Source organism: Oreochromis aureus, linkage group 13 (genome assembly GCF_013358895.1).
Source record: "Oreochromis aureus strain Israel breed Guangdong linkage group 13, ZZ_aureus, whole genome shotgun sequence".
Taxonomy (NCBI): Eukaryota; Metazoa; Chordata; class Actinopteri; order Cichliformes; family Cichlidae; genus Oreochromis; species Oreochromis aureus.
Genome location: NC_052954.1, coordinates 22658776 through 22685888, shown reverse-complemented (window position 1 = coordinate 22685888; position 27113 = coordinate 22658776). Strand labels below are relative to the sequence as shown.

The 27113-nt window shown below is 40.6% G+C and overlaps 1 protein-coding gene across 1 annotated transcript in view; it reads right to left on the bottom strand.

The window, feature by feature from the left end:
• The window catches only part of LOC116322194 (ankyrin-3), an 88685-nt gene extending 68740 nt beyond the window's left edge, over positions 1 to 19945 (bottom strand). Inside the window, exon 1 of the mRNA XM_039621910.1 lies at positions 19469 to 19945. Within this exon, the coding sequence (XP_039477844.1) occupies positions 19469 to 19591 (123 nt within the window). The 5' untranslated portion in view covers positions 19592 to 19945. The remainder of the gene's footprint in view (positions 1 to 19468) is intronic.
• Positions 19946 to 27113: the final 7168 nt, after the last annotated feature.

Below are 27113 nucleotides of genomic sequence, written 5' to 3'. Positions count from 1 at the left end.
AATATTCTGCCACCCTGCAGTAATAACATGGCAGTGCATTTTCTGGAAATCCCATTGAGAAACTATTTTCAAATAAAATTACCAGCATTAAACACAGCTCAGTGCACTGTACTCGAACAGTTCTTGGAGGGTTTTGTCGTACTAGAAATAAATGTCAATGCAAATTGTTGCCCAGCTTTCATTTCCAGGTTACAAACATCTATGAGAAGCTACCTCACAGCGGCTATAAAATATCACACTTTCATTATTCCAGGGCATACACTCAAAATCTTTTGAAAATTTACATCTCACACACACCCACAAGCACACACACGCACACATACGCAGATATTTACTGCTCCTGCTGCGTGAAGCATGCTCAAGGGCACAGCTCCCCTCTGTCACCTGGGACATGAAACCATTAGGGAGGGAGGTTAGGAGGGGAAGTGAGGGAGAAAGCTGGGAAGGCAGCAAGGAGGGGGAGAAAAGAGAGTAGGAGAAGGAAAAGAGAACATGGAAAGTAGGTGAACCATTCAATAAGCAAGCTTCAACTACAACTGTGCAGCGTGGCTAATATAATCTAGCTTTTAAACTAGTACAGACCAGAGGAAATCATCTCAAAAATATCTGATTAATACATTTAATATCTGATTTAATGAATTTTATAATCACGTTTCAGTATTTCCCTTGATTCTGCTGCAGGTGTGTGGAGGTAATTAAAAAATTTCTATTACCTATTATCATGTTACTGTTAGTACTACTGTTGCACATGACATGAAATGTCCTGTCTCCCTGCTGTCTAGGGCCAGTAACGCTGACACTGACATGGGTGACATCAGAATGTCGCATTGGATTTCACCTATACAGCTGAATCTACACACAAGTGCACCATGCTCGATCGATAGCTGTCGCGCCAAAAAGTCATCCTAAAACAGGCTCCAGAAGATCGATGGTCACACGGTGTTGCGCACAGTCACGAGGGGAAAACAGACATTTGGGCAGATAAAAAGTCAGAATGTAGGGAGAGAAGCACAGGGCTCTGGGCTAAAAGGGCAAAGAAAATTAAACAACATATCAGAGTCTGGCTTTAATTCAGAGACAACTCCTCCTCTTTTCCCCTCAGCTCACCATCTCTAACCTCAGTTTGACCTGCAGAAGACTCTGCTGAGCAGTCAAACACTGGACTCTGGTGGGCAGTCTCCTGCATGACAACTGTGCAAAGAATCGCAAACCTCACTGTGAAATTAGCTAAGCATCAACACCAACAGTGTTTTGGTGAATAGAATGCACATCCAGAAGAAAGTCAAGTTATAATGTAGAAATGCATTCGCAAATTCATTTAGACAACAATGCATCAGTCAGAAATGTTGTTTGGAGTGAACTGTGACAAGATGCTTCCCCATTGATACACTATTCTGGCATTTAACTAGGAATTAGAAGTCTAGAGCTTTAAACCCAAGACCCCCTTACTGTGAGGTAAGGCTGCTACTAACCACTGAGTGATTTTGCTGCTCACAAGGACTAATGATTTTTGGACTCATCACTGCTATTTGTACAGGTGGCTGTAAGCATATATTAAGCTACAATAAAGTGGACTGTGAATTCTCAAATTAAAAAAGTCCAGTAATTATTCAGTGTGTTTGAACCAAGCAGACTCACATGTTATCAACATGTTAATTTCAATAACCTATCATGTGCACTTGGTGAGAAGTGAAGCAATTTGAAAGTAACAGTAAACCCATAACCACTTTAACAGACCTTTTGTCTTTAAAAAAGGGCAGTCCTCTACAGTCATACTTTCATGTGAGTGAGTTTCCTTTCTTTGTGACATAAAAATGTGACATAAAAATGCAAATGACTAACCAGTAGATGGACTGTAATGAGTGTAATACCTAGTCCTGGCTGAACAGCAGGTAATGAGCTGTGGGAGCTGAAACTGCAATAAGTTTTATAGTGTGTGTGTGCATCTCTATATGGACTAGAGAAAGAGGTACATGTGACTTATAAATATATACATTTGAAAGTGTGTGGGGGGGTAACACATGAAAGAAGCTAGGCTGTTAAAAGACCCAAAAAAGACAAAAGCTTACAGTCCCAAATGTGATGACTCACAAAGAAAGATCTGAGGAGAAAATGTAAATGGGAAACATGCATATATAAAATTGAGCAGCCTGAACTGACATGATTAGTCTGAATAGAGAATTGGCTTTTTTCCCCTCTGTGTCAGTTTATAAGACCTGTTTAAGCTATAGAGTGTCTATTACCAATGATCTGGAGGAAAAGGAAGATGAACAGAGGTTCATGATGAAACCACTTCGTCAACTGCACACATCATTAGTGAAAATCTTTACTCCCTTGCTTCACTGAGCTTCCTCAAATTCATTCTTGAGGTCAAAAAGGGAATCAGCTTCTTTGGTTTACAATCCTAGCCTTAGTATGTAAGCAGCAAGTTAACTTTAGCATATATCCGCCTTGTAAATTCCACATTAGTTCAACTAGCCCAGCACCACAGCTCTGCTACAATAACTGAAAGTACTCTGGATAGAGTCAGACACTAAATGCCCATCTGGCATCTAGTCCTAAATTTAACAGGACACGGTGAAACTGAAGTCAAGATGACATTCAGAGTTATGTAATCAAGTTTTAAGGTAGTATGATTTGTTGCCAGTCTTTTTGTCCATTAATCTTTCCAACATCCTGTTCGTTTAAAGCTTCTGACTTTTTAGAAAACGCTTTAGGCCTTTAATGTTTCTTTGTCTCAGTCTTCATGGGTTATAATGTTCAAGTGGTCTTCAAAAACATTGGAACTAGTTGATCTTGTTAACAAACTGAAGTACTATAGGTAAATATGAAAAACATCTTTTGCAAGAATTTTGCAGAAATTCAGTGTGCAGCCGGTGTGTCTCTGCATAAGATGTATTTATGTTATACGTCTCCAAGGCCCCTGCAGAAGACCAAGAGGGTCTTTCCAAGGCTTTAAATAGGAAAAGAGGAAAAGCCAAGTATAAAAATTCCCCATCCCCATTATCACAAATGGCTATCATGGCTGAGAAAGATCAATAAGATGTGAACTGTCCATCACTGAGCAAAATGCACAGCTGGTATGTTTACATGTACTCACTTGCATGGTAAACCTTTTGCATGACTTTTATCATTTAAAAATCTTTTCTTGCTTACTTTCTTGTTTGCACTGTGGCAAACAGCTGTTATTTCAAAGTCAAATAATACAGCATGGAAAAAAGGAGGGTACGATCTGATGCAGGACACACTTAGTGAAGATGTCTTTGAACTAAGAAAACCCGGCAGAGCAAATTCAGAAATCCCCCTGATAAATTATTAAAGTCTTAGAGTCTGGAAGATGGAATACAAACACGTGCCAGTCAAAAAGTATGCCACAGTCCTCCAGCTGAACATTTACCACAACAAAGAGCCACAGAAGAAAAGCATGCGTTCATTGTCTGACACTGAGGTACAACAAAATCTGCTGTAAATGTCATTTCTGTAGCTTTGACTGTAACATTATGAGAGCTCATAAAGCTATCTATAAAACAGGAAGAATAAAAAGTCCTGCTTTTTCCCCTGTCGGTGCAAGGCTGAAAAAAACAGAGTGCTGTAACTGTTTTTGCCTGATCTTTGGCAGACAGAGAGCACCAGACGAGAACAGACCATGAGCCATCTGTCCCCTCTGAGCTCCCCCAGTCTCCACACAGCGCGCACACAAACACGCATGCAGTTAGACAGTCGCACATGTGCAAACAAGCACTTAAACTAAACACATACACGAGCATGAATTGCTCAGTAGAAATTGTCAAAATTATGGGACAATAATCTAATTCTCCATGATTGCCCCTTTGACACGAGGCCAAGGATTTCTGACAGAGGAGAAGAGGAAAGAAACAAAGTGATGTGAAAAAATCTTGGAAAAAATATGAGCGTGAACATGGATTTACACTGGATTTGTCCATCATCCTGCTCACCAATTCAACTGATTATCCTTCATTTATACCTTTTAAATATCTACTCTTTTCTGCAAATACAGAAGCTGTAACACATACTGTTTCTTACACTGGAGTAATAGTCTTTGAATCCTGGCATTTCTTTCTGGCAAACAGAAGGCTATTAGGTGCTGAAACAGCCAGCTGCCCCTCAGGCAACACAAAGTAATAGGCTGTTGAATGGTAAGGCCCAAATCCTTAATAGTGGTGCTCCCTGAACATGGCAACAAGACAGGCAATGTGAGTGTGTTGTGTAGAGAAATTCACCTGTGTTTTGTTACCCTGAAGTGGTCCATTTCTCAAAGGACACACTAATACACAGAAACTTCTTGATTTCTTTAAGAGCAAAAAACATTTTAAACAGTTTGCACACTTTAAATTATATTTAGTTTTATTTAAAACTCATCATAATGATAGTAAAGGACCGAGTGGACCAAGCGGTGGAATAGCAACCCAGCGTCTCTGCATAGAGCAACTGATTTAAATTAATAACACCAGCAGATGTCAGTGCACACAAACAATGCCATGTAAAGACATGTCATGTGACCTTCAAAAAAATCTCTCTCTCTGATGCTGTCTGCTATTTAATGCTGGCTATGCTTATGAGCAGAGTCTCTAACAACTGTGCTGTTTAGCACAGGACATTCGATGCATTTCAGCATCTCAGAGTTCCTAAACTCACCTTTATTCAGTCTATTAAATAAGACTGGCTTTAGATCAGTTATGTCCAATTTGATTCTATACAACATCCAAAACACAGTTCACTGTCAGAGCGAGCTAGAAGTGGAACAGTGGTAAATTATACAAGCTCTGAGCTAAACTACCGCACTGATCTTGGGCTCTCAGAGGACTAAAATGTGTATGAAAATTGTAATTCTGATGAGTAATATAATGTTGTATATTTGCATTATATGTGGTTAGACACATGGATTGTACTACGTACTAAGTACTGCCAAGCTTTGCATTTTTTTCAGATATTAGAATACCAAATACACAAGCAAGACATAAATAAAAAAGTGTAAAAGTGTTGTGGTTTTGTGGGAGTGTATGTGCCAGACTATTTTATGGCGCGTAAACTCCTGAATTATTTCTTTAAATCCACAAAAATGAGTCTAATAGCTGTGTTAGAATTTGATGATATAGCCAGTTGTGGTCTGCATGTCTCAGTGTAACTGTCAGAATGGGTAAAAGAAAAGCAACCAGTAAATGGCTGTTGGCAGTTAGAACACAAGCTATTGTCCTGCACAGCAGACATTTTTTTATTGTGGGTGGCAGCACTTTTACTTTAGACCAGCATTAGTCCTGTAGCACTAAATCTGTGAGTGACATCCATTCCCTGCCCCCCGCATATGGGTGTGTTAGCTGACCCTCTGTGACCCCGTGTGTCCACTCATCTATCACACGGATAGCCAGAACTCAGTGCTCATCAAGGCTGCAGCCTAGGTACACATACATAAACAACACTTAGAGACACACACACACACCTTTTTGCCTACTATGGTGCATATACATGCTCCTGCAGGTACCGCCAAGGTCACAGCTGAGCAGAGAGACTAATGACCTATAATAAGACACAACCTTGACTGATAGGGACAGTCAGCATGGCTGTAGCAGCCAACAGAGCAGTACACACGTTCACTCTTACTCTCTCTACAACACACGCACACACACGCACACACACTCACACACAGAGTGAGTCGAGAGTCCTCCTGCTCTCTGCAGCATCGTTCGGTCCCGGGTGGATTCAGATCTGCTATGCTTAATTTTACTTCATTTTTTTCAGCACCCTTGTCTTATCTCTCCTTTTGTACTGTTTCTGTTTTATAATCTGTTAACTCAGGCTAGCAGAGATTTCCTGTTCTTGTCCAGAAAAAAAAGTTTAATAACTCTGAAAGTGTCCAGAGCATCAGTATCTGTGGATTTGATTCAAGTCTTAAAAAAGCTCAACTTTCCACATTGTTCTTAATCTACAAAAACAAAACCATCCCATGTCAGGAAACAACAAAAAACAAACAAAGCAACTAAAAAAACCCTTAAGATTTCACACAACTGCAAGTACTACTACCCTGACAGAACATCACAAACTGGCTCTAACTAGAGAGAGACGTTGGTGTGCAAAACTAAGTACATCAGAGTCTTGAGTTAGAGAAACAGACACCTCACAGGTGCCTATCTGGCAGCTTGATTACAAATGGTACCAGAAAAACACCAGTTTCAACATCAGCAGTGGAGAAGCAGCTCCGGATGTTGGATATCTGGGCTGAGTTACAAACAGAAACACAAACCTGAGATTGTGAAACTGGCCAATAAAAGGAAAAGAAAAAAATTTGAGGTGTTTAAAACAAACTGAAATACTAAACTTCCATTTGTGAGTGCTTACCTAAGTAACTGAGGTTATTTCAGTTAAGGATATGTTTGCGACTTCCTACATGTTGGTTGACTGTTTGGACTCCTTAATCCATTCTTAGAGTCGTAGCAGAGAAATTGATGTTCACTAGGTTAAGTGTCGTATGTGCTCCTATGAGGAGAATGCAACGGAGCGGTCTCCACCCATAACTCAGCTCACTATGAAGTGTCTCCTCTTTGTAACATCAATCAAGCAATCAGCAGTTCTCAAACAAACAGAAGGTATTGCTAATTCTATAAACTGACCCACATACATATACACATGGAAAAAAAAAAAGAATAGAATACACACAAAAAAAAATCCATATTTTTAAAAACTGAGACGCGTAAACATGCTTCTCTACTCTTCACCAATTCAATCATCCATTTGCGGGACAGCTTCCCGCTGCACCAGTTGTAAAATAGCCTGCGCCTGACTCATAACATTATTAGAGTCATGGTGAGATTGAATTAAAGTGTTTAATCTTAATTCTGCCAAAACGTAATGTGATGACAGACTCTGGGCAGCTGTTTTACTCTTTACTAGTTTACTGTCAACAGACTAATCAATAACAACTAAAAGACCTTTAAATCTAATTTAAATCAACACGTTGCAGGATATAATCACGTTGGGCTTAAAAATTACACGTTTCACATGCTGATCCTTTAAGAGGAAGAACAAGCACAGCTTTTTTCCTGTTGTTCTCTAGACTGTGTCATTCCTGCTTAGTTCCAACACTTCTTATAATTGGTCACTTCAGCAACTTGTGTGTGAATGTGTGTGAATGTGTGCGTGCCCTTCCTCAGCTGAGGCGGACATTTGGCCGTCAAGAGGGAAGGTCCCAAAAAAAAAGTTAAAAGTGCACTGTGGGTGTCGAGATGGCTGACACACAGCTGACAGGATCCCAGTCAGCAACACACACACACACACACACACACACAAATGCACAGGGTGACAGCAACCTAGTCAGCAGCAACACTAACAGCAACCTGACGCGTACTGCTCCGTCTCAGTGTATCAGATCAAGCCTTCAGTCTGTCAGATAGCAAACTGTGCAATTAGAACTTTATATAAACAGGACAATGATTTAGCACTTCCTTTTTTCAAATTCTGCAATATATGATTCCTTAAAATAACCTGTGGATATTTTTATAGTTGATTAATCTGTTGATTAGGTTTTGATGAACTGAACAATCATTCTTGATATATAAATCACCAGAAGAATGATCATGCTCCTCCATCCTGACCTCTGTTATGACTTTAATCACACCTCATCAGGTGTAGCCTTTAAGCCCAGACAACACAAAAAGACCTTCGCACTGCCACTGCAAGAAGTATTGCAGAGGGGCAGAACACCTCCCGGCTTAAACTGGTTCCTCGAGGAGCCCTAAATAAATTAAGAAAAGGGCCCTCTGGAGTCTCTTCTAGTGCTTCATTTCCCAGACCTAAAAAACGAATGTGGAAATCAAAAAAAAAAGAAGTGTGGCATGCAGGAGCTGCAAATCAAGTTACTTCAAAAGTCCAATGTGAATGTGACCAACTGAAGCAAACGGAAACCTTACAAACAAGCTTAAGCCACCAAAGTACAGCATGCACAATCTGACAGCAAATATCTGACCTTTCTGCTTAAATTACTGGTTTAGCACAGCAGTGATGGCAGGATGATGAAATTTCAGAGTTAAAGTTGTACTTTCAGAATAAGAATAAGGGTACTTTATTAATCCCAGATGAAATTATATTGTCATAGTAACTAACTAAATGAAATTAAATAATACAGCATATTAAAAAGTTATAAATAAGTTACATATAACAAAATATTTCCAATAAATACAAAAAGTTCTAATTATAAATACCCCAGTACGTCACACAAAATTGAATACTGTGAATTTATGTTCAGATGTCCAAATTCAATCTATTGGAGTCCAATTTGTTCTAAAACAGTAACAATGTGACAAACCTCAGGCAACATTGCAGCTCTGGGTAATGCTTTTCACTGTCCTTCAGGTAGGAAACAACTGGGTGGACTCACAGATGACACACATTGCATACAGAACGTGGGGTGTCTGTGACTCAAGCTGCTTTTGAAATAACAACCAGAAACACAACCAAAAATATCTGACGTGAGACTGTCAACGCGGCAATACACATCATCAAGGGAGAATGCTAGCAGTTGCTGTAGGGCTGATCTATTTTCAACACGCAGGGTGTTTGTGAAAGGAGCTGTAGTGAAACGAAGGAGAAAGGACCACCAGCAGAGGAGGAAGAAGAGGGTGAGAGTTAAAATAACATGCCAGCTGTCCAATTGGAGATTGCGAAGCAAAATGATTTCAAACATGGAGAATTCGAGACACGGCAGTGACTCAGTTATGTCTGGAAAAGGGCGGCTCGCGTGTTGGTAACGAAATGATTGCGTGAGGTGAAAGGTGATACAACAGAGATGAAGTTCCATCATCATCATCATCAGTTCAATAACAGTCTTCATTACTGCTTTAGGTTTAACAAATCTTTCAGGTTGGAGCTGAGTTATTTTCATTACTAAAACACTTATGGAATATTTCTTGATAACTTGATAAACTGTATAAAATGACAGACATGATGGAGGACCACTTGTCCTAAAACACAATTTGGTTTAAGAAAAAGGGAATTAAATCACCCATAAATACTGACATTTGTGTATCTACAACCATGGACTCTTTTTTTATAGTTTAATACTTTATTACTGCTTTTGTTTCAATGTTCTACTCTTCTCATTTCCTGTGTTTTAGCCCTGGCTCTACAGTGTTAGTGACAGATCTGTTGTGGGGCTGGTGGATTTGAAAGACACACAGAGACACAGCATCAGTCCTAAAGACTTGTTATGTGCACAAGTAAATCTACATCACAACTTGTGCAGGCAATGCCCCTTGGAGCACCAATTTTCTAACTATCATAGTAAAACACCATTTAAGGCAGCATACTAATTCTTTCAAAGGGCCTTTAAAAACAGGGATGTGTAAGTCCATATAATAATTTTAAATAAAGGACTTTTGTGATGCTCAAGTTGATCTTAAATGTAAGCCCACTTTAATAAAAGCAATAAACTAGAATATGCCCTCCTGCTCCATAACTATAATGTACTACACCTTAAAAGATAAGTCCAAAGCAAATCCTGTTGTAAATATTGAAAGTCTGGCCCCAAATAATTTTTTAAACATTCATGAATGACTTAAACACATAATTTATGAGAATATGGTCCCGCAATGATGACCGATATGTTAGCTCAGATAGGAGGTCATAACAGAGCCAGACTTTTTTGCTTACAACTCCCACCCAGGCATTGATTTCCTTCTCTGGTTACCTACAGGAACAACAAGGGAAAGGACGAGAAGGGAGGACAGGAGGACAGAGGAAAAAATATGAAAGAGAGGGGAAAAAAATCAGTAGACTCTGGGCTTGAAATTGAGGACATTCGGGGGGAGGGCGAGCACAAATATAGGCATGATATGAATCCACTCTTTTTGTGGTTTGTTCCAGCCACATCCTTGAATTTCAGACATAGTACAACTGGGTACAACTTGGATTCTGTGTAACCTTCTCTGACCTTTCTAAAGCTGTCGTTTAGGTATTCTATGGCAAAATCCAATGCTTTTATTAGTTAGAGATTTGTGCTGCCTTAGTCATCTTTCAGTGCAGATAGTCTTCGTGGGGATGATAAAGCACATATCCAACCTGCAATATGCTGGGAGTCTTCACTGATAACAGAGTGCAAACATGTTTGGCAAAGCTGCCTGTGAATAATTCACTATCAAACATTAAGTAGACAGAATGCTTTGCTTCTATCCTGGCTGCGCACACAACTGTTAATAAAAACACGCAGCCAAAGACTTCTGTGTGTGTTTATGTGTAATGCTCCCTGTCTAAAGGTCTATTTTTCCAGTGATCTGGCACATAACCAGTAAAAGAATACCAATCCCACCTTGGAGCTACAATGAACCTTTTCCCATCAGCTGTCATTATGCTGGATTACAGCAATTTGCACAAGGTTGTCTTAAAAAGATACACTACTAACCAAGAGATGACAAAAGCGATCATTTAACTGCTTCTTTTATATCTCACTATACTGCACAGTACACTCGAGACCACATACACTCTGTGAAAATTCAGAATCCCCATGCTAAGATCACACTGCAACCTTTTCATACTAAATTACCTGATTTAAGGTGCAATGGAGTCTTTCCCTCAGGGCTAAAAGTACACAAAAATGCCATGTCTATATTGTGACAAAGTGATTTTAAGAGCCAGTGTTGTAGTTGAGTCTCTTAGTTAGACATCGCAGGACTGTTTTATTGTTCTTCAGAGGGTAATAATTCACATTTCAAAGAAGAAATACAGCACACCACCAGCAGAGCAGCTTAGGTATGTACAGCAAAATCAGCTTGCTAAAACAATTCAATCAGTGAGGTTGGAGCTTGTTCAGAAAGTAGGCTGCATCCATGTTTGGGAGTTGGAATGGGTGGAGGGGATAGGGGTGGGGTGGATATTTTTTCACTAATCATGAATCAAGGTGTTCTTCTGTTCCCGAAGGGACCCTTAATACACCCCTAACCTCCTGCTTTCCCTTTTTTACCCCTACCCCCTTTTCTCTTTCTCTCTCTCTCTCCCTACATCTGGCCATGTGAGAGAGCTAACTGTGTGGAGGTGTGATTACCATCGATCTGTCCTAACACAGCCCATTTCCTCAGCTCAAGAGCCTCTGAGCTCCAGCTATGAGGCCAGGACCATATGCTTCTGTCCTTGGCCAGGTGCAGATGTTTTTAGGGGTAGAAAATGTGAAAAGGCTGGGTGACACACCCAGGGCTATTGATAAGATATGAGAGTTTTGTTTTGTTTTTTTTGGGGGGGGGGGGTTATTATCTCTGCTGCGCTTGGCTTGAGTCATAAAATCAAGCCAGACAACAAAAGTGATGGTCGCATGATTCTAGTTATCTCTGCATGTTATGGTGGAGTGGCAGGTGGTTAAGTAGAGGACAGGGGAACAGGGTGGTGGTGCAGGTGGGGGCGAGCAAATGAAAGTAATTATCAAGCCATACAGGCGTGAGTCCCAAGGGTGAACAGCGTTTGTGTGAGTGTGCGTATGTGTGTGTGTGTGTGGGTGTTTGCAAGACATGTAGGAAATCTAGACAGCACTACGGGTAAGCTTTATCAGCGAATGTATGAGGAGCACCTGCTATACATGCATAAATGCACAAACGCACACATGACACACCATTTGGCGCATTTAAGAGCTGACGGAGGAGGTCTGGCACTGACGCACAGCAGGGGTTTAATAAGTGTGATGTTGTAAGAGTGGGGGTGTCATTTCTTTCCCTCTTCCCCCTCTTCGACTCACACACACTCATGCACAATAGTGCTTCAGTGAACAGTAAGCTGCAAGTGACCCCAAGACAGACGTATACATCAAATGGATGAAAAAAAGAGCTACAGCCTGCAGGTAGCATCATGCTTTTTAAAAGCAATACACTATCAGTAGGTGAAAGACAAGGAGATCTAATCAGTCACTGTCAGATTATGTGTGCACACTGTTTGAGTTCCCTCCTCTCTTTCAAACACCAATTCTAATTCATCCACTTATCCCTATTCTTTTTTCTCTTATAGCCAGCTTCAGGTTGCCCCCTTCTCTCTTTTCTCTCTTTATCGCCACAAACACCTGCTCCCCCTCTCTTTTTGTCGCTCTCTGTCCTTACGTTATCAAGCCTCTGCTCTCTTTTCTTTTTCTCTTTACCCCTCCTCCCTTTACATACCATTCAGCACTGTAACTACAATCGCCAGCCACTTTGTCAAGTTTATCTGTTCGATTGCTTGTTAAAACAAATATCTAATCAGCCAATCACAAGGCTGCAACTCAATGCATTTAGACATTTAGATATGGTCAAGATGACCTGCTGAAGAAAGGTGATTTACATGACTCAGAAACTCAAATAATCACTTGTTACAAGCATAAGTATACAGACGAGCATCTCTGGATGTCAAACTGAATGTCAATCCTGGAAGCAGATGGGCTACAGCAACAGAAAAGCACACTGGGTGCAGCTCTTTTTTAACATCAGGAGATTGGAAAACACTGCCTGACCTGATGAGTCTCAAGTTCTATGACATCCAGAAGGTAGGGTCAGAATTTGGCATAGATATATCCTGCTTAGTATCAATACTTTAGGCTGGTGGTGTGGGGGATAGTTTCATGGCACACTTTGGACCCCTTAGCACCAACTGAGAATCGTTTAAACAGCACAGCCTGTCTGTTTATTGTTGCTAATCATGTCCAACCCTGTAAAACCAGCAAATCTGACAATTTTATCCAACTAGTATGGACCTGTTAAAAGGGATGATGTAAACAGTCTAATTTGCTGGAACAGGAAAAATGATTAAGGATCTGAACGACTTTGACGAAAGCCAAAATCTGTTGGGAATCCAACTGCACAGAGCTCCTACTGTAGTTCAGATTGCTGAAAACCTTAACGCTGACAATAACAAAAGCTTTGTCAGAACACACAGAGGACCTAAGACTGATCAGAAGCGCTGCACTGACCCCATCCAACCCTTAAAGTGCCTACAATTGGCCCATCAGGTTCTGAAGGACCAATGTAGATGGCGACTTCATGTAATGAATCATGTTTACTTTTGCATCATGTTGACAGTCGGGTGCATGTGCGTCATTTACCTGGGGAAAGGATGACATCAGGATGCACTATGGGAAAAAGGCAAGCCTGTGGAGCCAGCTGACGCTCTAGGCAACGTTCTGCTGGGAAACCTTCATCGGACTGAGCAAAGCTGGGATTTCTTTTAAAGGAAAGTTTTTAACCTTCAGGAATACAGTTGTCCCTCGCGTTACGTTCCAAAAATAACCCCCGATATGTGAAATCCGCGAAGTAGACAACTTTATTTTTTAAGATTATTATAGATGTTTTAAGGCTGTAAAACCCCTCATTATACACTTTATACACTTTTCTCAGACAGGCATGAACATTTTCACACTTCTCTCTTGTTTAAACACTCTCAAAGTTAAAAACTTCGTAGAAAAAAAGTCCAGTATTATAGAATGAAACCAAAGGCACCCGCGGTTCCCTTTGACGGTGCAAAACGTTTCGTTGACATTGTTGTGTTTGTCGGGGAGAAAACGTACAAACATACAGTACAGCACTTCAGAGTCACACTGGTAGCGTTCGAAGATTTATGTAAATTTGACAAGCTGAACGCATTCTGTACTGTACAGGAGACACGGCACGAGACTGATTGACAGTGGTCTACAGGCAATCAGGATGCAGAACACAATGCGCTGTAAACAAACAAACAAGCAAACAAAAAAAAAAACAGCATCCAAAATTGCACCAAAAAAAATTCGCGAAACAGCGAGGCCACGACAAGTGAAGTGCGTTATAGCGAGGGACCACTGTAATCCAGAGTCCGTGCCCCAATAGAACAGAACTGTTCTGACTGCACTAGGGTGACTTGCACAATATAAATAGGTTTTTTTAATATTGTGACCAACTGATGTATAAAAAAAACAGCTAAAATTGTCCTAAACGCAAAATTCATTTCATTTCTAAATACAATTAACCAGTTTCTAATTCTCTAAAACCATATACTGCATGATATAACATAAGCAGTTCTCTTTTGGGGAACCCACAAGACTCCATATTATGAGATTTTCACATACATGGAGTGGAAGAGTGGCAAAAAAGACAACGCTCACCTTCAAATGACCTTTAGGCTTATAATCACGCTCCCTCTCTCTCATTTCTCACTCCTTGCCTCTCTAATTCTCTCCGTTTCTCCTTATCTCTTGCTCTCCTTTCCATCACACCCGCTTACTCTCATTTGATCTATTAGTCCTTATCTCTACCACTCTTCTTCTACCTCTATAACCCCTGCTGGTGACTTTTTCCTCTATGATTGTTCATAAACACACTCTTCTTCTACACACACACACACACACGATGGTCAGCATCCACCTGGCTTTTACAAGCATGTCATCATTTTTAATCTTCCATAAAAACCAAATCACCTGCTGCACATAAAACAAAAAGACAGGAGTTATACACAGACACAACTAGAAAACACGATTTTTTTCTCCCCTGTTGGCAGGACAAACAAATTCCCACATACACTGGTTTCCCATTACAAGCGCTCCCTAACAAACCCCTTCACCACCACTCTCTCTCTTACATGTGGACACACAATCACGCACACACACCCCATCCCCCAGCAGCTGTTTTCAGTGAGGACCCTCAGAGTGGTGGATCAATAATTAGAACAATCCTTATTACATGCTCTCATTTTCCCTTAGAGACTCAAGCTAATGTAGAACAATAGCAGGATACAGTAGAGCAAGAACGCCGCGTTGAACGCCGGAGGAATCCATCACGTTTCCGGACATGTGAAACGCAGGAGTGAGGATTACAGTGGGCTGATGGAACTGTATGCTACTATACTAGGGTCTGCATGTGAATGCATAACATCACACAGCCGCACTGTCAAGATTTAGGAAGTGTTGTTCCTTCTCACATCTGAATGAGATTTGATTTGATGTAGAAAGACATCAGACTGGTTAAGCGGACCAGAGTATGCCCTACTGCAAACTGTATTTATCAAAGAAGTAGACAGCTGGTAGAAGTAGATAAATTGTTGGTATACTTATTGATAAAACTGCAGTGAATATCAGACAGCGTTTCCGTGAACAATCAGAAACCAGCACAGGAATTCAACTCACCTATCTCCAGCTAAATCAACTATACAAAGAGGTACTAAATAAATATAAAAAAGCTAAATACAATCCCAGCAAACAGATTTTCTAGTTTTTTAAAAGTATCTTTTATGGTTTGTCTTATTTTCATGCCAGCAGAGACAACAGAATTTCAAGGTCTTTAGTGAAAGTCTCACTGAACTATGTCTGTCCCTTTCAGAGTGCTACTATATATATGTAAGTGTACAGTCAAGAGCGTGATGTTTCGTTCAATCTGAATATTGGACATTAAGACCAGGTGACCACTGCCTCTCTGAGACAAGCACACATGCACACACACTCATGCAATGTGTCCTGAAACAGTGTAGTATCTATACAACAAACTGGAAAATAACTGATTTCTTGATAAACATAGTTGCACATAATACATTATATTACTGAAGCTCGGCAGCCTTTCCCAAATCCAGGTCTGTCAATTGTCCAGTCGGTGGCCACCTTGATGGTGAAAACATTTTGTAATACTGGGAGGAGTTCCCAATGCCAGTGCAATTAGCTGAGGCATGCACGGGCGCCGAATTCATTAACCTCCATCTTTCAGGGGATGGTGGGGAGGAGAGGAGGGGAAGGAGGAGGCGAGCAATACGCGTGTCGGCTTTGTTTCACCCAAAGCGATTGCAAGGACGTGATACAATAAAGTAGGAAAGAAAAAATAGAGAAAATGAAGAGATAAATTTGTCTTAATTTCCACCAATATTACGTTCCCCTGAGGATTTTTTACCCCGTTGTTTATTTTTGCTCCAAGGGCTGGACAGAATCATGCCTTGCCACTGTTGCCATGAGCTTGCACTGAAGCACAGGGCTGGAATCCAATTTCAGCACTCCAACTTACCCTCCGGCTCTCATCCCATAGTCTTGATTTAGATTCATCACTCTTATTATTGAGATTTATACCTCCTAATGAACAGTGATGATAGTGATGAATCACAAACTTTACCTCCGATGTGGAGGACAGACTTAAGTGGATCAAAGAGTAAAAGCATTGTCAATGTAACAGACACAATGGTGCAGTACGAGGCTTCAACGACACACAGTCAAAGCACAAAGGCACAAAACTATCAAATAGGCACAACACTTCAACTGAAGGTGAAGCATTATCGAAACAGGACCAAATGGCCCAAATAAACCTTAGAAGAAGAATAACAAGTACCATACCAATGCATATTCTGGGTACTGGAATGGTGTGCAAAACTGGGACAGTAAGAAACCCATGCTTTGCTTAGCTCTCTCCTTTTCTCTCTTATTCTCTCTCTCTCTCTGGGAATCCACTGGGGGCTCCTGGCTCTAGATAATGTCATTAGAAGTAAAGCAGCTTGAAGCATTTCTGTAACACCGTAATGGGGGTTTCCCATTAAAATGACCACTGAAGCGACTAAGTTTTCACTGATTTCACTGAAGCTGTCACACAACACATGAAAATTAAGCTTTTATGCAAACACACATGCAACATCTCATCTCCAACACCATCTCCTCCATCCTCCTATGATGCTTTCCTGGCGATTTACATAACTAACACAAGTTAAGATGCCTTAAGTTGTAAGGCATATGCAACAATGACCTTTCCGCAACAATCCAGTTGCATTTTGCAGGTGACGAAATGAGAATTGCTTAGCTCAAATCAACACAAATGAATAATTAAAACATGTCAAAAGCTTAGTTTACTGGGTGCATTTAGGAAGTAGTGATCAAATGAACAAAGAAGTGGTTACTTCGAACAAGACAGGAAACCCCAGCAATCACAGTAAGTGGTATGAGCATGCAGCTTGAAAAGTTGATAAATATCGATGCAACATAAATTAAGTATGAATTTCAAAACATTCTGCTGCATTTCATGACACATACAGTCATCCACCTGCTTGGTGACTAATGCAAAAAAAAGAGAACCATCCACTCTGCATTTAAAAGTGTTTTGTACTTGCTCTGCTATCTAAATATAGCATTGGTAGGGCTGTGGAAGGAGTGACTCAAAACACTCTGTTGCACAATTTGCGCCAAAGCAAGCACATATGAGTTTACTATAGTATGATGCAGACAGAAATAAAGGGTTTTCAGGCAGAATAATAAAGAGAAAATAACAACATAACTTTGAAATTATGCGAGATTTCTTGAGTTGGGCTCCATGGCTTCTAAAAAAGTTCAATTACAACATTAAAGGGATGGAAAAAATTTCAAAACATTGTGTGCAAGTTATCGCTGTTTTAACTTCTTCTCTGTTGTTCTTTCTCATTGTTGTCTCTGACTGTAATGCCCTTTTATCACATTTTTCTGAATGTGTCACTCTTTTGTTATGTCTGTCTGTGACTCTGATAACTCCTGGTCTATATTATGGGACACAGTGAGAGTTGGAAGGCCACCAACAAGACTAACCAGTGCACAAGCAAGGGCAGCCAAGGAGTCAAGCCATAGGAATGAAAACATAAGAGCACACGGTGTGTGTATTTTGAAATGCAGCCACTGTGTAAAGTGTGGGAGAGGGAGCGACTGACAGCAGCGGCCCACAGTTCACCATCTGACAAACAAATTAACTTTCGTGTTTGACTTTGTTTTGTCACAGAGTATTATTAAAAGCTAGCAGCGTGAGCCAAACAACAAATAATAAAAAAGTCAGAGAGCCATACGTGAATGGACAGGATGATGTGAATCAGAGAGACCAAGCCAAAAAGGGAGAAGACAAAAGACAAACACGCAAAAAAAAGCCCCACAAAGGAACACAAAGTGACAGACAGAGAAATGAAGAGTAGATCGGTGTGAGGACAGAGAGAAGGACGCAGGGCAGGCCGAGAAGAAAAAGCTGATTACTCTCATGGATGGTGCTGTGCACAATCCAATCAATACAACCCTCTCCTCTTCTCTCCTCTCCATCTCTGTCTCTTGTTCTCTTCTAAGAAACATGACCCTTCATAAGGACCATAAAACCTCCAATACAGATCAGCATTGCAGACACATACAAGTTCGCCACACAAACACAGGAGAAAGTAAAAAAGTGCTCCAACAGGCATGAGCACAGTCTTAAAACATATTTGGCTGCAAAGAACTCCAGCAACCCACTTGACCTCAAGAATCTTTGTTTTGTTGTTTGTTTAGAGAAGATTGGGCCATGATAGCTCGCTTCTTGTTTATGCTAAGGTCAAATAACGTTGCCAACAGCATAATTCAAAACCAGGCACCCATGGGCGCAAAGTACAGTAAATGTCACTGTTATTGAATTGATCTCTCACGGTCAAATCTCCTGGCTTTAATACGCAGAATGAAAATAAATGCTTTCTCTAAACTCTGTTCCGGTCAGACAGACAGAGAATTCATTGTTGATTTTGTGTTTTTTTTTCAACAGAAGCAGCTCATAACTTCCTTATGTTCTCCTTATTTTTGCATGAGTGTCTCCCTCTGGTTTGTCCAAAGTAAAGAACTTAACATGTACGAGTGGAGGAAGAGGAGGGAGACCCCACGTGCATTTCTGTTCCTCCTCTCTCAAATGAAAAGCTTTGTCATCAATAAATCAGATATGTATGCATTATACATGGTTGTCTGTGCATGCAAGCACAAACACAGACATGCACATGCAAGAACCTAAAAAACTCACTAAAGCAATCATTTATATTTACAATACTGTGGTCAAGTGCATGTATGTGAGAGGTTTGCACCTTGGCCTGGGTTTGCTCCATTTAATAGCATATTTTTTCTTTTAAAAACATGCAATCATCACCTCACACTCCTTGAAACTTCATTTGATAGAAATAAAAAAGTCTCAACAACCCAACTCTGCATAATGCCCGTTCTTTACTAAAATGAGGAAGGATGGATATGGAATTGTTTAAAGAAGCCTTGTGTGGTGTAGTTTTACTAAAGACAGACACTACGAAGCAGTCATAAAGAGTCGGAATGGGATGAGAAAACAAAACGCACGAGTCCATGGTGAGTTTACCTCATTCAGAGGCAGGTAGCTAAGATCATCATCGCAAGCAGGTGTAATTATCTTTGACTTTCAGCTGTCATGTATGCCCACAAACTCAGATACACTTTAACATGCATAGAGGCAATAAACACTGACTCCATCACACATGCATTTAAAGTACAGAGTTACAGATGCTGTTTGAATTGGACAACACGACCAGAGTAAAGAGATGCTGCAAGAGAATCTCCACATCTGGATTTATATGAACACGTGAATGAATGAATGAATGTATGTGAGACCTCCAAGCTCATCTAAGCAGTCAGGCTGAGGTAAACATCCACATCTACTTGCTCATACACACAGAGTCACGGTCCAACGACGCTAGTGGAGCAAGGCAGATGAAGCCACCAGCCAGCCGAGCCAGCCTTCGTCTCTTTTACCTTTCTCTTTTGTTCCCGGGATGCTGTTCTCCTGCTCTTCCTCCGCTTCTCCTTCTCGTCCTCTATTGCATTCACATCCACTTCCCCCCGATTCTTCTTCAATTGGGAGGCCGCGTGAGCCATGATAGGTAATAAAAAAAACGAAGAAGCACCACACACTACACACGCGTGCCTCACCTGAAATCCCAGAGAAGTTCAGGGGCTGTAATTTGACAAAACCGGGATCTCAGAGGAAAAAATCGGGGTAGAAAAGGAAAGGGGGGGAAAGGGAAGAAAAATGCCCTCCTTGAAAAGGAGAATGGAGAAGAGTAGGGTTTCTTTTTCTTTTGTATGTATGTATATATATCCTGTGTGTCCTTTCTTTTGGTTGTTGCTCTGGTCTGGTCTCTCTTTCTTTCTTTCTTTCTTTCTTTTTTTTTTTAAAGTGATGGAAAGCTGGGAGAAAAGAGACAGCAGCTTCTCCTCGTCACCTCTTCCTCCTCCTCCTCCTCGTGTGTCATCCGTTGGCAGTGTGAGAGGAGCACGTCCAGGAGAGGTGAGGACGAACCGGATGGAGAGAAAAGAGACACGAGCATCACCAGCACAGAGGTGGAGGGAGGGAGGAGAAAGGAGAGAGAGAGGGAGTGAGAGAGAGAGAGAATGGAAGTGGAGGGAGGGTGTGTGTGTGTGTGTGGGGGGTTACCATGGTAACCACACTCTTTTTCAGTGGTTTCTCTTAAATCTTTCTGTCTTTTTTTCTGTCCCTTTTTCTTTCACTTTCTTTCTCTGTCTCTTTGCTCTGGTTCCTGCTGTTGTACAGTACCTCAACTGGTGCTCCACCACAGGGCGCTTGTGTGTGTGTCTGTGTGTGCGCAACAGAGATAAACTGTGTGTGAGTAGATACGAGTGCATGAATGAAGCAAAGACATTGGCTAGGAAAGGAGAGGAAAGGAAATGGTGGCAGGAAGCAACAGCAGAATGGGTGAGTGTGTATTTATATATATATATATACATGTGTATGTGTGTGTGTGTGTCTTTAAACAGCATTTATCTACTATCACACACAAATACATGCATTACCAGTTGGAGGTGATCAAGTAATGGGATGGGGATGGTAGAACATGCAGAGGACACACGTAGAGCCAATGCGGGAGGGAGGAGAGAGTAAATGACTGATGCTCACACCCTTCAACCCCCACGCTCATGCAACCACACAACCATACACATGTATGCACAAGGAAGACTGTAACAATGTTCTTGACTGATATGAAATTGAATGAAATAATAATCCAGTCATCCATTAAGTAAATTAACTAATCTGCACTGAATTATAAATGATTTAGTAAATGAATGAATGAATAATTTAATAAATGCACACATCCAAAATCTAACAAGTAAGTGCCTGCTTCCAAGATTTATGAGTCCTCGATCCTGTGCTTCCCTAACTTCCGTGTGGTCAACCCATCTGGGATCATTGACATCATGATGGAGAGGTCAAACAGGACCAGGGGAGCTTTTGTTTCACCAAATCTCTCGGGTCTTTGTTGAAAACAGAGAGGAGGAGGAGGAGGAGGACAGTAAAGAAGATCTACATAGAAAAAGAAAAAAAGACCCTGTTTGATTTTGGTGACTGAAGAATGGGAAAAAAAGGTCTTGTTTAGGATGTCCTTCACAACGACCACGCTCACGTCACACATGGCATCGTGGAGGCAGCTGGAGCACGCGGCGGCCATCTTTGTATTTCTTTCCCTTCCTGCCTGCGTGTCAGAGGCATTCATGAGTCTGGTTGGGTCCTGTCGACACCAAGAGGCTGCCTTATCACATGCCTGTCTGCTTTCAACAAATTCTGTGTTCATTCACAGCTCTAACTGTATGGACTGAACATGGAACCATATGGGGAAAAGTGGGGGATAAGAAAGGAGATGATCGGGCGCTGCTGTTAGTGAAAGAGGAGAACAACCCTCCTGGGAGACACGACGGGTTTAGCTGGTGGACACCAGTCATGTAACGATATGAGCGTGAAATTCCCTTTTGTTTCCCGCAGAAATCTATTCATCCTCCCCACTTCATTTTTCTTTCTTTTCAACCACAAACACCAGCCAACAGCAAAAAGGGGGGCTGAAGCTGACTTACAGCCCCCATAATGCATCAGGGGGTGTCACATTATGCCAAATTATCATGCGGTTGCTAGGTGAGGGCCAATGGGATGGCTCTGGGGAGGACAGGATGGATGGATAAGGAGCGTGGAGAGGTAGGACGAGGGATTAGAAAGGGAGGGAGCAAGGGGGTGGGTACATGTGTGCATGTGTATGTGGATGCATGGAGGCATATGTGCACATGATATACAAATCACCCGAGTGGAAAGAAAAGAAAATCCTTTGTCCAAAGAGAAATGTAAAATTAAATTACAGAATAAAAAAAATTAACTGTGTAAAAAAAATACATTTAGTACCTGCCAGTTCTAAACCCCTTTTGTTCACAGTTCATTCATCAATAAAACCCTAATCGCACTTTGATAGCCAAGAGAAGAGTGTACTGTACTGTAGTAAAAGCCACTGCCAAGGTGTCCTATATTTCAGACACCAGCATTTTGCAGGCAAAGGGAAATAACAACTACTACAATAGAGCAGAGTTGGCTGGTGGCCGGTGAACTCTAGAAGTGGACAATTATTGGACGTTTTCCACTGTTCTTCAGGCACCATGCCATAAACATAAAGCCAGGCCAAATAAAAAAAGACTACTAGAGTGATAAATCACACACAAAATGAAGAATACACTGCATAAAAAATGTTTAAGCATGTTACAGAGACATAAACATTAAATTAGTGCATTATTATGGTGGTAATTTTAAATTGGTGGCTATTAGGAGAGCTGCAAGTGCATGAATTGGCACAATGGAGACACAGTACTTAAACATTTCTGAAAGTGAGAGAATGGTCTAAGCCAGTTTCAGAGAGAAATGTTAATATTTTGTGTTTATCTAGGTCTTTTATCAGAATAAAGCAAATTTATTTGTCTGTGCTGTTGACTGACAAAGTTCTTTGTGAAGAAGTACTTTGGAAAAAATATCATTCTTAATTAACATTATTCTTCGCATTATTGTAGTATTATTCTGCAAGCAGCAATAGTAACCAGTATTCTTCAGATATTCCTGAAAGCAGGTTGTTACATCCATGGTAGGCTGCCTTGTCCTGAGCCTCTGTATCCTACCGATGTAGCTCCCAAGCTGAATACAGCTTGTCCAATCACAGCGTGACTCCCAGTGGCCTCTTTGATCTCTGCAGTGACAACAGTGCACCCCCTAACACATAAAGAAAAACAGGCAAAAGCCCAGACAGGATCCAGAGTATCTCAGCTGGAGAAGTCACATTGAGGTTACAGAATAGATAATTACACTGACGCAATAAAAAAGGGAAGAAGGTGACGCTTTCTGCAGCCACATGAATGGTTTTACTGCCCCTTTTAACCAGGCTGTGTAATAGGTAATTACTTGTGACCCAAATATAAATTAAGTGTTTCTTTGCGCTGGTGATTTTATACTTATTTTACACGACATTTTTCATATATATCAGTCAGATCGACTAAACCGATTTGCACGTGATCTATGATGTGCATCTGTTTGGAGGTTTTGGAAAAAAGAAAAAAAAATGTATAAGCTTATTTTGACCAGTCAGACTGTGCACGTACGTTGTACTCTGCTGCCATCTAGTGGTCAACTGCATTAACAGTTCATCAGGCAGTAGAGAACATTTAAAAAATGGTTTTTGTTTAGAAAACATAGGCAATGCAAATTTGACATCATAAAAATTTGATAAGATTGAAAAGCACCCACATATTCAGGGATGTATAAAGAAATCACTATAGCTGCCTACTATTTACAACACATGAATGAATTTCACCTGTTCTCTCAATCCACCGCAGTCATTAAAGATTTAAGATTTTGCCTCTGTGCTTAAGGCTTTTACATATAAAATAACAGAACCAAATTCAGCTCATATATGACCATAACATCCAGCTGTACAAATCCATTCACTAATTGAAAGCCCTTGAAATCTGTTTTAGGTACTAGAGCTGCTATATCAATTCTTTTTTCTCCTCTTCCCTGTGCTGTGCTCCAGCTGGGAAGAAATCATTGTTTGTTAGTCTGGAAATGCCTCCAGGAATAAGAAAAAGGGCAGAGGAAAAGAATGCAAGGTCAAATGGCAAGTGGCACAGACTGACGAGAAATAGATCTACCCACACAGAGAAATACCACCTACACTTGGCCTGAAGGCTAACATGGGGGGGAAGTGCTGAGTAGAGGTGGTGGGGATTGAAAAGAAGGTATTGTGTTTTAAAACGCCATGACATAAAACCACAGAACAGAAATAAAGGAAAAATAATGGATGAAGAAGAGGTGGAAAAACCACCAAAATGCAGGGGTGGAAACAAGTACAACCAAAGGAAAAATCATCAATTCCTTCGGGACGTGCAGAACGTAACAAAAAAACAAAACAAATTACTCAAGTCTCACTTTATATCCAGCGGTATTGCAGTCATACTTAAGTGGGTGTATTTACGGCCATAGCTGAAGGCGATTTGTAGTTGTTTTGGTGAGTTTTATTTTTTTATTTTTTTAACCCTCATCATTTGCATGTCAAGACAAAACTAGGTTTTACTCACACACACATACGCACAAGCTTTTTTGCATACCATCTATTTTTCTCCCTCCCCTTAATACCTTTCTCGTTCCGCTATTCTGTCATCTAAATTATTCTAATGTCTCCCCTCCGGACAAGCAAATGTGCCATGAGACATGCGCTTTAACCCAGTTAGCTACCAATAACCTACCTAAATGTGTGTCACGACCAAGCAGTCCCCTTCAAACCAGACCAAAATGTTCTTGCATGGTTTCCCCACTGAGGGGCAGACAGACATTCAGAGCGGAGGTGATAGGCATGCTAACACACACTGTGTTTGCACACACACAGAGGCTTTGAGGTGGGGGTCTTAAATCGTTAAATTACGTTAAAAGGAGGGAAGTATGTCTTTCAAACTGTGGAATTTTTTGATTCATATTCAGTGACAGGTAGAAAGACAAGAAACAAGGGAGCTGTGCACTAAATTAATTTACAAATGCAGAGAATGTCAGTCATGTTAACACGTTACAGTCACATTACAAATGAATCAACAGAAAAACACTTTGGCTCACAGATATTATGCTCACAATGCAAAAGTAGATCCTCACAAAAAATGTTTTTTAAAACATGAGGATTCATGCAGGGTCGGCAGTGTATCTGCTGTCCACTGGATTACACACGCTCTTTGCTTCTCCAGCACAAAAAAAGATGAAAGGAGGTGATGTGGAACATCATGTCACCCCAGGATAAACCACTTGGGGAAGTGGAAATTTCACACAAACAAAAGTGAGTGCATTTATGTTTCTATTACACCAGCGACAGCAGTGAGCATTCAAAGCCCATCACTTATAGGTCTCCAGATTACACATGACTCTGTGGAGCAGCAAAGCATTTGAAAACCAAAGCAGCTACCCGAGAACAATGTGAAAATACTGGAAAAAGGTCTCACATCCATGCTACTTAATCTACATTCCACCATGAAGGAAGTGCTGTGGAGTAAACACATGTCAGTATGAGGAGAAGGGAGAAAAATTAATCAGTAATTTACAATAGTTTTTCTTTCTCAAGCTCCAGGCTATTGCAATAATTTTTAGACGGGTATGTAAATAACAAGACGAGCAAACACAGTTGACTGTTTGATTAGGAATTTCCGTTAATCAATGGGGAGTTAATTTCTTGGCTGAAACAAGTGGTGGTCTGACTGTGACAGTTGTGCAGCAGGGGGAAGTGAACCCCTCTCTGTTTTACACAGGAATGGCAGCAGAAGAATAAACAATTTCACGGTCTGCTGGGAAGAGTAATACACTTGCACAATCACGTTCAGTGTATTCTTATTCAAAGGTGGCGTTTTCATCAGCATATTGTACGACAATATGCAATTTCACCAAGGCACAATGCCATCGGGCAGCTTTTTAATCTTATGAAACGTGAACTGAACTGGTTGCCTTTGCACTGACAGTGAAATAAACTCTGCAAGGCACTGATTTAAAAGTCATGATATAATATTTTCCTCCAGCATTTGTTTCTATTCCATTAATTCTAAAAGCTTTATTGCATATTTACAGTAAGCCTCACTGTATTTCATTGTCCTGGAAATCTGTTGTGGGCAGAATGATTATGTTTGTGGTTAGGCAGAAATTTCAATTAGGGCATTAATAAAACACCATTTCCTATTGGCAGCCATTATAAGCCAGCCTGAGTGGTTTTTAATTGTAAGCATTAGCGACATATTGTCCAGCTTTTATTTTCATATCCTGAACATAACGGAAGAACAATGGAAAAAAAGACAGGCAACAAAAATGAAGGTGTTATTTGCTGACAGCTTCTTTCCCCTGACTTACTCTGACAAAGAGAAGCAGGTGAAAACAGTTACAAAGTTAGAGGGCCTGCTGGTTTAGAGGAAAGCTTTTCTTCCTTCTGTAAACCCTTTTTCATTTTCATTTTCGCCAATATTTTTAATGGAGCAACAAAGGGCTGACCCTTTTGGCATGGCAGACAGCTCTAAATGCTACAACACCCATGGGCCTCATAAGCCGTTGCCACTCAGGAGAAGCCAGTCAAGTGCAAATCAAAGCAGGATTGAGTTTAGAGTTCTTCAGTTCTTCACTGCTTTAGTGTTGAACTCAAGCAAAATTCATCACATGTGAGTAAAGATTTCACTTTATTGATACTTCATTTTTTTACTCCCAAAGATTTATGCGCAATTTGACACAAGCCACCATGCAGGCTGCATAAACATTTTAAAACATATTAAATGTTTATGTAGGCAAAATGATGGCTCAGTGGTTAGCACTGGTGCCTTTTAATAAGAGGGTCATTGTTCTCCACTGCTTCTGATTTTCAGAATGGGTCAAATGCAAAAACTGAGTACTGATAAAGAACAGCTAATCATTTATGCTGCAAAGCTGTATTCTCTCTGTTAAATGAAATGAGACTTTAACTGTATTCACCGATGGCAACCTCTTGATGGCTGGATATAGAGGAAAATGGTCCAGTGGTCATGACCTTGTTTCTCCAGTTGATCACATATAAGATTAGGGGAAATAGCTTCTAGTCCTTGAACAGTTATAGTCAGAAATCCTGAGGAAGTCTCTGGTGGGCGAAGTGGTGGGATATTCCAGGGGCTTCACACACAAAAGAAACATCTAAAAAACAAAAGCTGCCATGGTAACTGGAGGTTGACGTTGCTGACGAGAACTAGGAGGATATTAAAGAATGGAACAGTTTCCTTTAAAAATGTAACAGCTAATGTTGTAGTGAATGCAAATATGGTTTATACAAAAGTATTCTAGGCAGAATAGATTTTTGAGAGGATGTGTTGTTTTCTCTCACTCTGTAGTGCAATTATGACTCTGAATTTCAGCCTTTATATGACTGTTATTTTAATGCTCAGATATAAATAGTAAACAGGCTGGTACTTAAAGTGTTTTTCTAATCCAACTGATCATTGAAAATACTTTTTACGACAAGCCTCATTCACACACATTCATACAGATAGATGCATAGGGAGCAATATAGGGTCTTGCCTAAGGACACTTAGGCATGCA